The sequence below is a fragment of the Colobus angolensis genome, unplaced genomic scaffold (genome assembly GCF_000951035.1).
Source record: "Colobus angolensis palliatus isolate OR3802 unplaced genomic scaffold, Cang.pa_1.0 Scaffold207, whole genome shotgun sequence".
NCBI classification, from domain to species: Eukaryota; Metazoa; Chordata; class Mammalia; order Primates; family Cercopithecidae; genus Colobus; species Colobus angolensis.
Genome location: NW_012115233.1, coordinates 6,054,509 through 6,067,148, shown reverse-complemented (window position 1 = coordinate 6,067,148; position 12,640 = coordinate 6,054,509). Strand labels below are relative to the sequence as shown.

The following is a 12,640-nucleotide window of genomic DNA, read 5'->3' as shown; positions in this document are numbered from 1 at the left end:
CATCCTGGATCATGCCATCTCTGGCTTTCTCCCCTCTCCCACCCTCGTCCAGGCCATTGTCATCTCTTGCCTGGACGGCATCAGTAGCTCCTGAATGCCACTGCTGTTGCTATTGTTGCCCTAAATTCTGCTCCTCTTGTAGCAACCTTGGTAGTCTTTTTTAAACATAGATGCTAACACAGTTTGCCTCAAGCTCTCCAGTGACTGCCTATTCTGACTTCCTCACCTAGCCAAGCCCCCTGGTGTGACCCATGCAGGCCTTCAGAATCTGGCACTGCTTCCCCTGCAGTCCTTTACCTCCTCTCCCTATGCCTGTTCCCTGCAGGGCAGCTGGGCTGACTTTCTGTTGGCCTATTAGCCAAGCTCATTTCTGCTTTCGTGTTTGGACTAAGTTTGAACTCCATGCTGAAAGTAGGGGAAGGGGAAGCACTGAAAGATGTGCCCAGGATAGTTACCGAGTCAGACTTGCCTTTTAAAATAAGATGTCTCTGGCAGCCAGATTGGAGGGGCTCAGACCAAATCTGGGTAGACAGGAAGTGATGGGAAGTTCATAGACCAAGGCGAGCCTGTGGGGCTGCAGAAGAGCACCTGGAGTCCATGCTGCTGAGGAGTAGGGTGCTGGGGGGCTGGAGGTGAGAATGGGGTGACCCCTAGAGGGTGTATACAGTGTCCCATAGGAAAGTGAGCACATTGGAGAGGGATGGGGATGGAAAGTTGACTAGTGGCAGTGATATCAGTTAGCTCTGCCGCTGTCTTAGCACCATGACCCTGCGTGGCTTGTTCCAGCGTCCCTGCACTCCTGTGGCCGTTTGCTAAGCTCTTCTGTCAGACACAGATGGTTGCCAGCAATTTACATGAATGCCACCGCTACAGTGATGGTCTAGTACACTTTTTTTATTTTTTTATTTTTTTTTGAGACGGAGTCTCGCTCTGTCGCCCAGGCTGGAGTGCAGTGGCCGGATCTCAGCTCACTGCAAGGTCCGCCTCCCGGGTTTACGCCATTCTCCTGCCTCAGCCTCCCGAGTAGCTGGGACTACAGGCGCCCGCCACCTCGCCCAGCTAGTTTTTTTGTATTTTTTAGTAGAGACGGGGTTTCACCGTGTTAGCCAGGATGGTCTCAATCTCCTGACCTTGTGATCCGCCCGTCTCAGCCTCCCAAAGTGCTGGGATTACAGGCTTGAGCCACCGTGCCTGGCCGTCTAGTACACTTTAAACATGTCTTTGGCCATATCTTCTGTCATTGTGTTTCTTTCATGCACCTGCCAGGCACATAGTTTCTTCTTATCAGCTGTTTCCATGTGTCCAGGTCAGAGCACACAGGTCTCCTAAGCTGAAGCCTGTGCCAGTGGGCCAGCCATCCAGGCCTTCTCTGTGGGCCACGGCATGGTGCTCCTGCAGAGGTGGCCCTGTGGCTGGATATGCCTTTATTGCCAGTAAAGATTGATCATTTTAATGCTGTGGCCTATTGTTTTTCAGGAATGGTGATCACATCCACACCAATTTCCGGGATATGTACCAGCATCTGAGAAGCATGGGCTACTTTGTGGAGGTCCTCGGGGCCCCCTTCACATGTTTTGATGCCAGTCAGTATGGTAAGTGGCGATGCTGTGCTAGCCAGATGGTCTTTCCGCCCACTTTGGATGTTTGTTAAATGTTTGAGGAGTGAATCCCAGTTTTCAGTGATAGCTACGAAGGGAGTATGCACCGTGGGTTCCACAGCTGGGTGAGCCTGGGGCAAGGCTCTGAAGCAGGTGTTGGTGGGTGTGACGTTCAGCTGAAATACAAGACAGACTGATTGGAGACAGGGGCATTCGTACTCTTTTTTCTATTAAGTTAAAGGCAGCTCTGCCATATGTTTTGCTCCTTTTCAAGTGAGTGAAAAATCGTTATCCTGAGCACCACAAATGAAATCAGATCACAGTTAGTCCCTGTGTATTGCTGGACCCTGATCCTCTACTTTTGATAGCCCCTTTTAAAGTGGTACAGGGCGGCACAAACCAGACTGTTAGGTGTCAGTAACCTGAGACATGGACCCGGTGACACACTGTGTTTCTGCAGCGGTGGTGTCCTGTCATTCAGAGGTGACAGTTCCCAGCCTTGGTTCTTTGTTCACCAGGCACTTTGCTGATGGTGGACAGTGAGGAGGAGTACTTTCCCGAAGAGATCGCCAAGCTCCGGAGGGACGTGGACAATGGCCTCTCGCTAGTCATCTTCAGTGACTGGTACAACACTTCCGTTATGAGAAAAGTGAAGTTTTATGATGAAAACACAAGGTACTGATGATATGCATTGGTGTTTGTATAAGAAATGTGACTTTTGGTGAATTAAATTCTACCCAGCAAATACTGACGTGATGATTTGACCTGTTGGTGGTCTTTCCAGTTAGTACAGACATACTCAGAGAGCTTGATTAGAAAAAAACCCTTTCGACTGAGTGCGGTGGCTCATGCCTGTAATCCCAGCACTTTGGAAGGCTGAGTTGGGCAGATCGCTTGAACCTGGGAGGCCAAGGCTGCAGTGAGCTGAGATCAAGCCACTGCACTCCAGCCTGGGTGTCAGAGAGACCCTATCTCAAAGAGGAAAAATAAAACACACAAAAAAGAAAATAGTCCTTTATGCAGTAGAGATGTTCTTGAAAGTTGTTCATAAAGTAAGACATTTATTGACTGTGAGTACTATTAATAATATAGAGGGTTGTCTTTCCTTGTTGATCTTAGATACGAGATACTTCTGCTTTAAATTTCTCTTTAATTCTTCTCCACTCTCACTCTATTACTGAGTATATATAAATTTAAATGCACCAAAGGAACTGTTACTTAAAGAATATTTCAAGTAACTTAATTGTTGTATATTTAAATAATTATTGTATATTTACAATAACTAATTTACTTGTATTTATAGTACTTAATTTACTCAAGGGGAAAATGTCCTCCCCTTAGTTGGGATCAAGGATTCTCAATGTATTATAAACATAATCACCTTTATGTTTTGAATTCATTTCTTTAGAATCTGTGACTGAACTTTTCTATGCTTCTTTCTCATCTCCTTTTCCTTCACTGAGCTTTGCTGGGTCTAGGCTAAGCAGTTATCTCTGGTGTGTTTCAGTGAAGTACTGATTTTCATTTCCTAAAATAAATTTCGCTTTAATTAATTCTGCACATCAGCCGAAGCATTTACATTTGCAGTTTTACCCAAACCCAGACAGTTGGTTTCCGTTGAAACCTTAGTGCGGAAGGACTGGATTATGGCAGGAGAAACTGAGTTTTGTCATAGAGACTAAATCAGTGTGTATGGCATGTCTTCATTCCCTGTGCCCTGTGTGTCTGTTACCACTTTCCCAGGCAGTGGTGGATGCCGGATACTGGAGGGGCTAACATCCCAGCTCTGAATGAGCTGCTGTCTGTGTGGAACATGGGGTTCAGCGACGGCCTGTATGAAGGAGAGTTCACGCTGGCCAACCATGACAGTAAGGCTCTGTGTTTCCCAAGGGTGTGGTCTTAGGTGTGAGAGCAGAAGTTGTACACCTCTGAAGTCTAGGTTTCTTGAGAAAGAAAATGATGATCCCTCAGTTAGTGGAGTCTGTGGAAAGAACTCATCAGTTTTTTCAGAAGTACATCTGTGAGGCTCTAGTTTTATCCAGATTTTTTTTTTAATGAAAATATTTTATGTAGCCATTCCTAATGTTAGTGCTACCTATTAGAGCCTTTATGTAATAGTCCTAAATAGGAACTACCTCATAGCTTCCTAATTATTTACAAAGTTCTATTCATGAAGTAACTTTGTGTTTCTCGTGTAGGAAGTTTCCCCACGGATAAGGTTTTGGTAGCTGGTTTTGAGAAGAACATCTTGAGCATTTTTAGTACCCATTCTGCAGGTCTGGGCAGCTTGTTTTGAGCCTTTGACTGCTCTGAATTTTAACACTTATTCAGAAACCTAATATTAATATTTTTCCTTGAATTATAAAATATATTCAGAAACCTGATGGTAGTAGTATTTTTCACTTGAATTTTGAGGTGATTACTTGTACTTTATGTGTAACAAGGCAATAGCAGCTCCTCCCTCAAAATTAAAAACAATTAAAAAAATACATAGCATATGAAGGATGTATTTTGGGTAAACGAGTAGCTATTATTTATTAAAGCGTTCGGCGTTCCTGCGTTCCCTTGACTTTGAACACTCTTTCCTAGTGTATTATGCGTCGGGGTGCAGCATCGCGAAGTTTCCAGAAGATGGCGTCGTGATAACACAGACTTTCAAGGACCAAGGTAAAGGGTGCCATTCATGGGCCTTTTGCTTCTTCTTTCTCTCTCTCCCTTTCCCCCCACTTCTCTCTCTGTCTCTCGTCTCTGTCTTTCTTTAATAAGTTTTATTGCATATAATTTACATGCCGTAACAGTTGCCCTTTTAAAGTGTACAATTCAGTGGTTTTTAGTGTATTTACAAAATTGTGGAAGCATCACCACTGTCTCCTTCCAGAACAATGTTATCACCCCAATAAGAACTCCCATGTCCATTGGATGTTTTGGTTTCTTTTAAAATTTTTTGCACTATTACTTGAATGGTACTCACTACTTTGGGAGGCTGAGGTGGGTGGATCATGAGGTCAGGAGATAAAGACCATCCTGGCTCACACAGTGAAACCCCATCTCTACTAAAAATACAAAAATTTAGCCGGGTGTGGTGGCACGCACCTGTAGTCCCAGCTACTCAGGAGGCTGAGGCAGGAGAATCACTTGAATCCAGGAGGCAGAGGTTGCAGTGAGCCAAGATCATGCCATTGCACTCCAGCCTGGGCAACAAAGCAAGACTCCGTGTCAAAAAAAAAAACACCTTCAAGGTTACTTGATGAATTTTTTTGTTATCCTTTATGAATTGTTCTGCTTCTGTGATTGCCAGATTACCAAGATTTTAGAAAAATTTTGACCATGTTTTGGAGTTGTGAACTATTTAAAGATAAGAAACATTCATTATACAGCAGCCTCTCAGAATTCTCTGAAGAGCGGTGTTTGCATGCAGTTTTGCTTCAGCTGTGTACAGGCATCACCCAGGAAGCTCTCCTAGAACTGATATTCGTGATACCACCCTGTGCTTAGTGCACCGTGCCCACCTGGTGAACTGGGGAGCAGTGGGAGTAGCTGCCTCTGCCTTCTGGAAAGCCAGGTGCAGGAGGGTATGGGCAGGTGAGCAGAAACCACACTACAGCTTTCCTGTGCGCTATCAGCCCAGAGCTGTCATTTTGAACCATGTGTGTCTACTCTCACACGTGGGTGCTGGAGCTTTGAGACTGTTAACGTGCCCCAAACAATAGGCTTGTAAAAATGTACAAGATTCATTTTTGTCATGCAAGTTGATACTGTGTATTTCAGAATGAGAGGCCCCCTCCATTGTAAAGGTTGCCATTTTCTGCACGTGAAGGTTAAGGATAGTTTTATTAGTTGAAAACGGTGAAAAGAGAGGATTTCTCACCTTATCTACTTGCAACTGGAATATAGAATTTATTTTTATATTACCTGGAAGGGATTTTTTCCTTTTATCACAAGCAAGGTTGATCAGTAACTGGATCTGTGTTTCAGAGGGTTATATTTCAACTTTAGGCACATAATGACTGTTTTCACAGTCACTTGGCCACGGGTTAGTGATTCCTTCTAAAAGCATTTCTCGTAGGCAGTATCACTTCAGGTCCTAGCTATAAGCAGGGGTTCAAAGCGGTGGTCTCATTGGCTTGTACCCTCTGGGAGATCCTTGTTTTTGGTTGGTGGGTGGGGAGAATCAGAAGTAGATTTAAGGATACATGCTTGCTTTTGGTGTTCTACTACAGTGTGAAAATGAAATTTTTTTAAGGGGCATTTTATTCCCATAAAGACTTTAAATTGAATAATCTTTTGGGTACAAAATAAGAATTTGAAAATAGGAATTTGGGTTATGCCTCATCAGAAAAGACCCTGATGGCAGAAATAAAACTCCCATCAAATACCATAAGGCAAATGGCGGTGAATGTGTTCCAGTTTCTCCTGACTTCTTCCCTCTTCCAAAGAAAAGCGTATTTTTTCTTCTACTCAGCTCCTAGTAGGATTCCTGCACAGAGAGCAGGGAATGTCACGTTTATAGAACTACAGACATTTCAGAGGTTATCAACACGGACAATACTAGATTCTGGTGAAGATGTACATCATGTTCTAGTGGTGAGGAAAGCAACTGAATTGGGGGCAGAGACTCCTAGATTATCTGGTGGTGCCACTGATGATGCTACCTGTGGCATCTATTCATTTTTGACTTCTTGATTTGTTACAAATTTTAAATTATGTCATCTGGGCAAAGATAGGAGGCTGTGCTGTTGGAACATGTGTCTTTGTGAAATTAATGTAACCAATGTCTTAAACCTAAATTAAAAATATGTGGACATACTTTAAAAAATTAGTTACATGTGTCCTAGCTTTTCATAATAAAACATGAAACCTGGGTATTAGTGTATATTACTGTATTCATAGAGAAACCTGTGTGTTTAGCAAGAGCTGCTGGCTGCCCTTTGTGTAACTGTCTGAAAACATAGGCCTTTCAGGATAATAAGAGGAGACAAAATTTAGGTTTTTTATTTTAAGACAGAGGCAGCACCTTTACAATTGTGAATATTATGTACCGCCATGGCAAGTAAAAATGAAAGTGGATAGATACGGAAATACAGAGTGAATTTTGCTAAAACAAATTAATGGCACTTAAGACATTTCTATTCTAAAAGGCTTGTTCTTAAGGCTTTTCTGTTCTAAAAATTTGCCATGTCTTAATTGAATATTAGATTTTGCAACTGTGGTTTGTTTGTCACATGGATGAAATCTCAGGCAATGACACTGCTCAGTGGAAACTCTCATGTCTGTTGTTTTTGTTGTGTGATTTCAGGATTGGAGGTTTTAAAGCAGGAAACAGCAGTTGTTGAAAACGTCCCCATTTTGGGACTTTATCAGCTTCCAGCTGAGGGTGGAGGCCGGATTGTACTGTATGGGGACTCCAATTGCTTGGATGACAGTCACCGACAGAAGGGTATGAAAACCGCAAATGGGCTTAGTGACTTCAGCACTTAGATCCTTTCTTCCCTTTGTCTCTGGAAAGGTGCCCGTGAGATGCTGGCAGATCAGCCGACATGTGTTCACTTGAGCCAGGCTCAGCTGGAGACGTTGCAGTCGCTTTGATTGCTTGGAATATTTTGATAGGTGTCTGAGTCTGCATACATTTAATAAGCAAAACAAAACTACTTTTTCGGGCCATAATGCCTCTTCTCCATCTTCACCTTCCTGAGCCCAGTGGAGGCGGGACCCCGGCATTCTGGTGGAGAGCCCCTTCCCTGACTTCCTTGGGGCCTGCCCCTCCCAGGCTTCCTACCCCGTGCTGCCTGCACTTTGTGGGCACTGCCACGTGGGGGCGCCCTTCTCTGGTCTGACACATTCTTTTCCTGGAGGGCTGGTTCTTGGCTGTCCTTCCAGACCTGGAATTTGGGCTTTTCTGAGCCTTTATCAGTGAAGAGCTTTTGTTATCTTGAGGCGTGAAGGGAAGGCAAATGGGCACATCAGTCGTCTTCCCTCTGCTCTTTTTCAGTCTCTCGATGCATCCTTTAGATCTGGAGGCTTGAGGTTGGGCACAGACTATTTTTCTCATTTTGTAAAGGGGAAAAGAATGGTAAAAGTGCTCCATAGTAAGCACTTCGGTAAGGTGAGGACACCGCCAGGACCGAAGGGCAGCCTTTTAACACACTGTGGCCACTGGGGAACTGGGGCCAGAGGGCAGCTGGTGAGTTACAGGAACGAGGCCCTGAGAACATGCACTGAGAGGGGTGTGTGTGCCCCTCCGTTTCAGGCTGAAGTGGACTGCATTCCTGGCATTTATGGAAATCCCTAGACTGGGATGGGTCTTTTTAAAAATCAAAAATGGGCGGGGTGCGGTGGCTCACGGCCGTGATCCCAGCACTTTGGTAGGCCGAGGTGAGTGGATCATGAGGTCAGGAGTTCGTGACTAGCCTGGCCAACATGGTGAAACCCCATCTCTACTAAAAATAGAAAAATTAGCCAGGCGTGGTGGCGTGTGCCTGTAATCCCAGCTACTCAGGAGGCTGAGGCGCGAGAGTTGCTTGAACCCGGGAGGTGGAGGTTGCAGTGAGCCAAGATCGCACCACTGCACTCCAGCCTGGGTGACAGAGAAAGACACTGTTTAAATAAAATAAAATAAAAATAAGGCCGGGCGCGGTGGCTCAAGCCTGTAATCCCAGCACTTTGGGAGGCCGAGACGGGCAGATCACGAGGTCAGGAGATTGAGACCATCCTGGCTAACACGGTGAAACCCCATCTCTACTAAAAAAAATACAAAAAACTAGCCGGGCGAGGTGACGGGCGCCTGTAGTCCCAGCTACTCGGGAGGCTGAGGCAGGAGAATGGCACAAACCCGGGAGGCGGAGCTTGCAGTGAGCTGAGATCCGGCCACTGTACTTCCAGCCTGGGCGACAGAGCGAGAGACTGTCTCAAATAAATAAATAAAATAAATAATAAAATAAAAATAAAAAGTGAGGGTTAAAATCACAGTTAAAGGAGATTAATGTTTTATTTCCACAGAGATTTTAAGACCTGAGATCTCCTGGTAAGAATCTGTATTAAATTTTAAATGCCTGTGAAGATGGTCCTAGGCCTTAAATTTAAAATGGCAGCTTTTTTAACCTTTCAGGGGCATTAAGCACTTGACCAGAAGTGCCCTTTAATGAAAGAAGAGTACTTAATGGCATTTTTGTTGCATGGATCTTGTCTAGTCCAGGTTGATGTTAATGGGACTTGAAGGGGCAGACACAGGAGAAACAAGATGGAAACAGAAGCTCCAGTTTTGATACCGGGTGGCGCTTTCGCGCTCAGAAAGGATCCTTTGTGAACGGAAGCTGTTGCTAGCCCAGTGCCTCGACTCTGAGGTGTCCCCAAAAACAAATTGCCCTTTCTCTGTTGTCGCACTTCCAGTGGTCAGGGCCCTGCTGACTCGAAGCCCAGCTCAAGTGAACAGATGCTCCATGGGTGTTGGGCCTTGCCTCCACCCCCTGAGGTGTCAGTACAGTTCCTTCTCCCCAGGAGAGCCTCTGGGACGCAGCAGGAGCCATGACTCTCTGTTCTCTCCCTGTTGCCCCTGAGCCCCCGCTCTCAGGCCCTTCTTTTCTCAGTGGGTGTCACATGGTCTCACTGTCTCTGAATGAACTCCGTTCTGCCCCTATCCATGAGAAGCTGAGTGTGGCACTCAGGCAGTTGGTGCAGCCTGGTGGACAGTGGTGCTGACCACTTGGAGCCACGAGGCACTGGGGAGTGGAGCCCTGGTCAGGTCAGGCCTGTGTGTGCCGATCTGGCTGGGCTGGGCCACTGAGAATGCATGTCTTACGAGAATAGGGGAATCTGGAGCATATTGGATTTACTTTGACGTAAACTCGTGACTTCTGAACTCCCATTTCCCCCTCTTTTGGGGACTAACTTAAAAAAAATTTCCTTTAGAGATTTGTTTTTAAAAGCTAAATTCCAGGCCATGTGTGGTGGCTCACACCTATAATCCCAGCACTTTGGGAGACCGAGGCAGGAAGATCACTTGAGCCCAGGAGTTTGAGACCAGCCAGACCCATTTCTGCAAAAAATAAAAAATCAGCCAGGCATGGGGTCATGTGCTTGCAGTCTCAGCTACTCGGGAGGCTGAGGCAGGAGGATCACTTGAGCCCAGAAGCTCCAGGCTACAGTGAGCTATGATTGTGCCACCGCACTGGGTGACAAGAGCATGACTCTGTCTGAAAAAAAAAAAAAAAAGAATTCCTAAACAGGCTTGCTGACTTGCAGACTGCTTTTGGCTTCTGGACGCGCTCCTCCAGTACACATCGTATGGGGTGACACCTCCTAGCCTCAGTCACTCCGGGAACCGCCAGCGCCCTCCCAGTGGAGCAGGCTCAGCCCCTCCAGAGAGGATGGAAGGTGAGTGGATGGGCAGGATGCCTTGGGGAGGAAATGGGATCCAGCTGAACATGATGCTACTTCAGCCAGTGGCTGTGCCTGCCAGCAAGTGGGGCCAGTTTGTGTGCACAGCTGAGCGGTTTTCGTAATGGCTGCAGGTAGACCAGCACACAGCAGCTCTAACCTGCCGAGAGGCCATCCTTAGTCCCCAGAGGGATATGATCGAGGGCCCAGTGTGCAGCTGCTTTTCCGCACGCACCCTGCCCCTCACGCCCTCACACCCTCACACCCTCACGCCCCTCCAGGTGTGTTTACCTCCTTTCACAGGAGAGGACACTGGCTCCTACAGGCCTTCAGGAAGAATCACCGACGCCTAGAGCGCTTGCCAGGTCCCAGGCCGCAGGCTGGGATGCTCCCATGGATTACCTCACTGTCCCCTCTCAGTATCCTGTGAAAATAGTTACTATCATTCCCAGTTTCCAGATAAGGAAGCGAGAGTTGAGAGGAATTAGATACCTGCCTGAGATCCCCCGGGCGGTATGTGCTGGTGGAGCCTCAACCTGCCTCTGGGGCCTGTGCCAGTGCCGTGGGACCCCCAGCTGCTTGGCACTTAGCGGGGTGGGTATCAGTGCCTGGAAGTCGCTTGGTGTGCTGGTCCTTATAGCACTGCCCATAGAAGGATCATGTGAGCCACAGGCATCATTTAATATTTTCCAGGAGCTGCGTTTAAAAAGTAGAAAGAAACACAGATGAAACTATTTTAATAATATACTTGAGCCGAAGACAAGAAGAATATTAGAATTTAAACACATGATACCTTATTTCAGTTGCTCGATAGCTACATGTGGTTGGCAGCTACAGTGTTCAATGGTGCAGATCGAAGAAATAGAAAGAATTTTGAAAATGCAGAGTTTTTTTTTATTTGGCCAGAGAATTAAATATTTTAGAAGAGAAGGATTTTTTTCTGTGAAACTGGTCTGTAGCTTAGTTTCTGCAAGTGTAGCCTTGTGTGTGTCGGTGGTGGTCAGCAAAGGTTGACCAGCCAGTGCCGTGCACACATCTGCCCATCTTCAAGGAAACAGTTCTGATTTTCTCACCCACCTTCAGCAATGGAAACACACATTGTCCGGGAGGAACCAATCAGGCGTGGCTCCTGCAGCACGTGGAGGACAGCTTAACAGAGCACAGGGACTCTGTGCTCTGTTATGGGAAAGCAGACAAACTCATGATAAAGTCCTCTTTTTTCCTTTGCATTTTAATAATAGAGATGATTTTCTTTTTTGTTGATGTTGCTTCTAACTACAGGAAACCATCTTCATCGGTACTCCAAGGTTCTGGAGGCCCATTTGGGAGACCCAAAACCTCGGCCTCTGCCAGCCTGTCCACATTTGTCTTGGGCCAAGCCACAGCCTTTAAACGAGACGGCGCCCAGGTTAGTGTCCGCCTGTGCCCTTCCACTCTTTCCGTGGGCTTGTGAGTCATTGCTTTTCTTATAGGAGAGAATGGAATTTTACAGACGTCACTATTGGATTGTCAGATCTTCAGGTTTGTCATTTGTGGTAGTTATTTAGTGAACCCCGTGTTGGCCTTTGGAAATAGGCTCTTTGGTGGTATCCCGCATAAAAAGTGCTTTGGATAATTCGCATCTTGTTACATTTGGTTAATTCTTTTTTAAAAGGCTGTGATCCAACAGTGATTTCATGTGAGCTGGAGCTGAGTCCTGTGGCTGTGGAGTCGAGAGCTGCCGGCTGCAGTGTGTTCCCTGTTTGAGACATTGATGATAAGATACAGAGAGTTCCCTTCTTCTGTCATCCCCGGGGGCCACGGTTGCAGCCTTTCCAAGAAGAGCATGCTTCTGTGTCATTATGTCCTGTGCTGACTGTGACTGGGGGTGAAAGCACCCGCTTCTGACGATAGGCTGTAACCTCTACTGCTGTCACTGCACTGCTGTGTGCAGTGCCGCCCGGATCCCTTCTCCAGCTCACTAACTCGGCTTCTTCATTTGCATTGTTTCCTTTCCGTAGCCGGTGTTCGAGGTGGCTCTGCCGTTTCCCCCTACGGCTGAGGCAAGCCAGCTGGGCGTGACTGGTCCCCGTTTTCTCAGATCCCACCCTCTCACTTTTTCTGTGACGTCCCTAGCCTGAGCAGGACAGTATCAGAAGAAAGGGGGAGCTTCTCCTGAGCAAGGGGATGAAGCCAGGGACAGCTGTCAGAGCTGTGCCCCTGGCCTGGCAGGCACACCTCCCACCCCATCAAGCAGGAGTCTTGCCCTCCGAGCCTCCCTGGCCACCTGGTACCCGGCCCCTCTCCCCAACCCCCTCAGGCAGGAGGCTCCGCTCTAGACAGGCCCCCTTTTCCTCCAGTGATGGTATGGGGCCGGGGACAGAGGCCACCCTCCGTCCTGTAAGGTGAAGAGGAGAATGCCCGTGGGAAGGTGGTGAGGCCGCCTTCCGCCTTTACTGCTCATCATAAACCAAAAGTGCTAAACACACCACGCACTGACCATATGTCTTCATTTCGAATATGCTTAATGGAACACAGGAGAATGGTGGAATCATCACATTGTTTCATCAGCAGCTTTCTTTCTGAACCTTAATTACTGGGTACTTTTCCATTCCAGTTCACATCTCATCATTTAAAAATTTCTGATAAGTTTCCATTTTTGCATCCTATTCATTTATAACCTTCTATTA

At 46.6% G+C, this 12,640-nt stretch overlaps 1 protein-coding gene across 2 annotated transcripts in view; it reads left to right on the top strand.

The window, feature by feature from the left end:
- MBTPS1 (membrane-bound transcription factor peptidase, site 1) overlaps positions 1–12,640 on the top strand; it is a 64,255-nt gene that overhangs the window by 47,329 nt on the left and 4,286 nt on the right. For both annotated transcript variants that reach the window (XM_011942185.1, XM_011942186.1), the window contains 7 exons: positions 1,477–1,592; positions 2,117–2,273; positions 3,342–3,466; positions 4,188–4,265; positions 6,895–7,035; positions 9,837–9,968; positions 11,253–11,379. In XM_011942185.1, the coding sequence (XP_011797575.1) occupies positions 1,477–1,592; positions 2,117–2,273; positions 3,342–3,466; positions 4,188–4,265; positions 6,895–7,035; positions 9,837–9,968; positions 11,253–11,379 (876 nt within the window). The remainder of the gene's footprint in view (positions 1–1,476; positions 1,593–2,116; positions 2,274–3,341; positions 3,467–4,187; positions 4,266–6,894; positions 7,036–9,836; positions 9,969–11,252; positions 11,380–12,640) is intronic.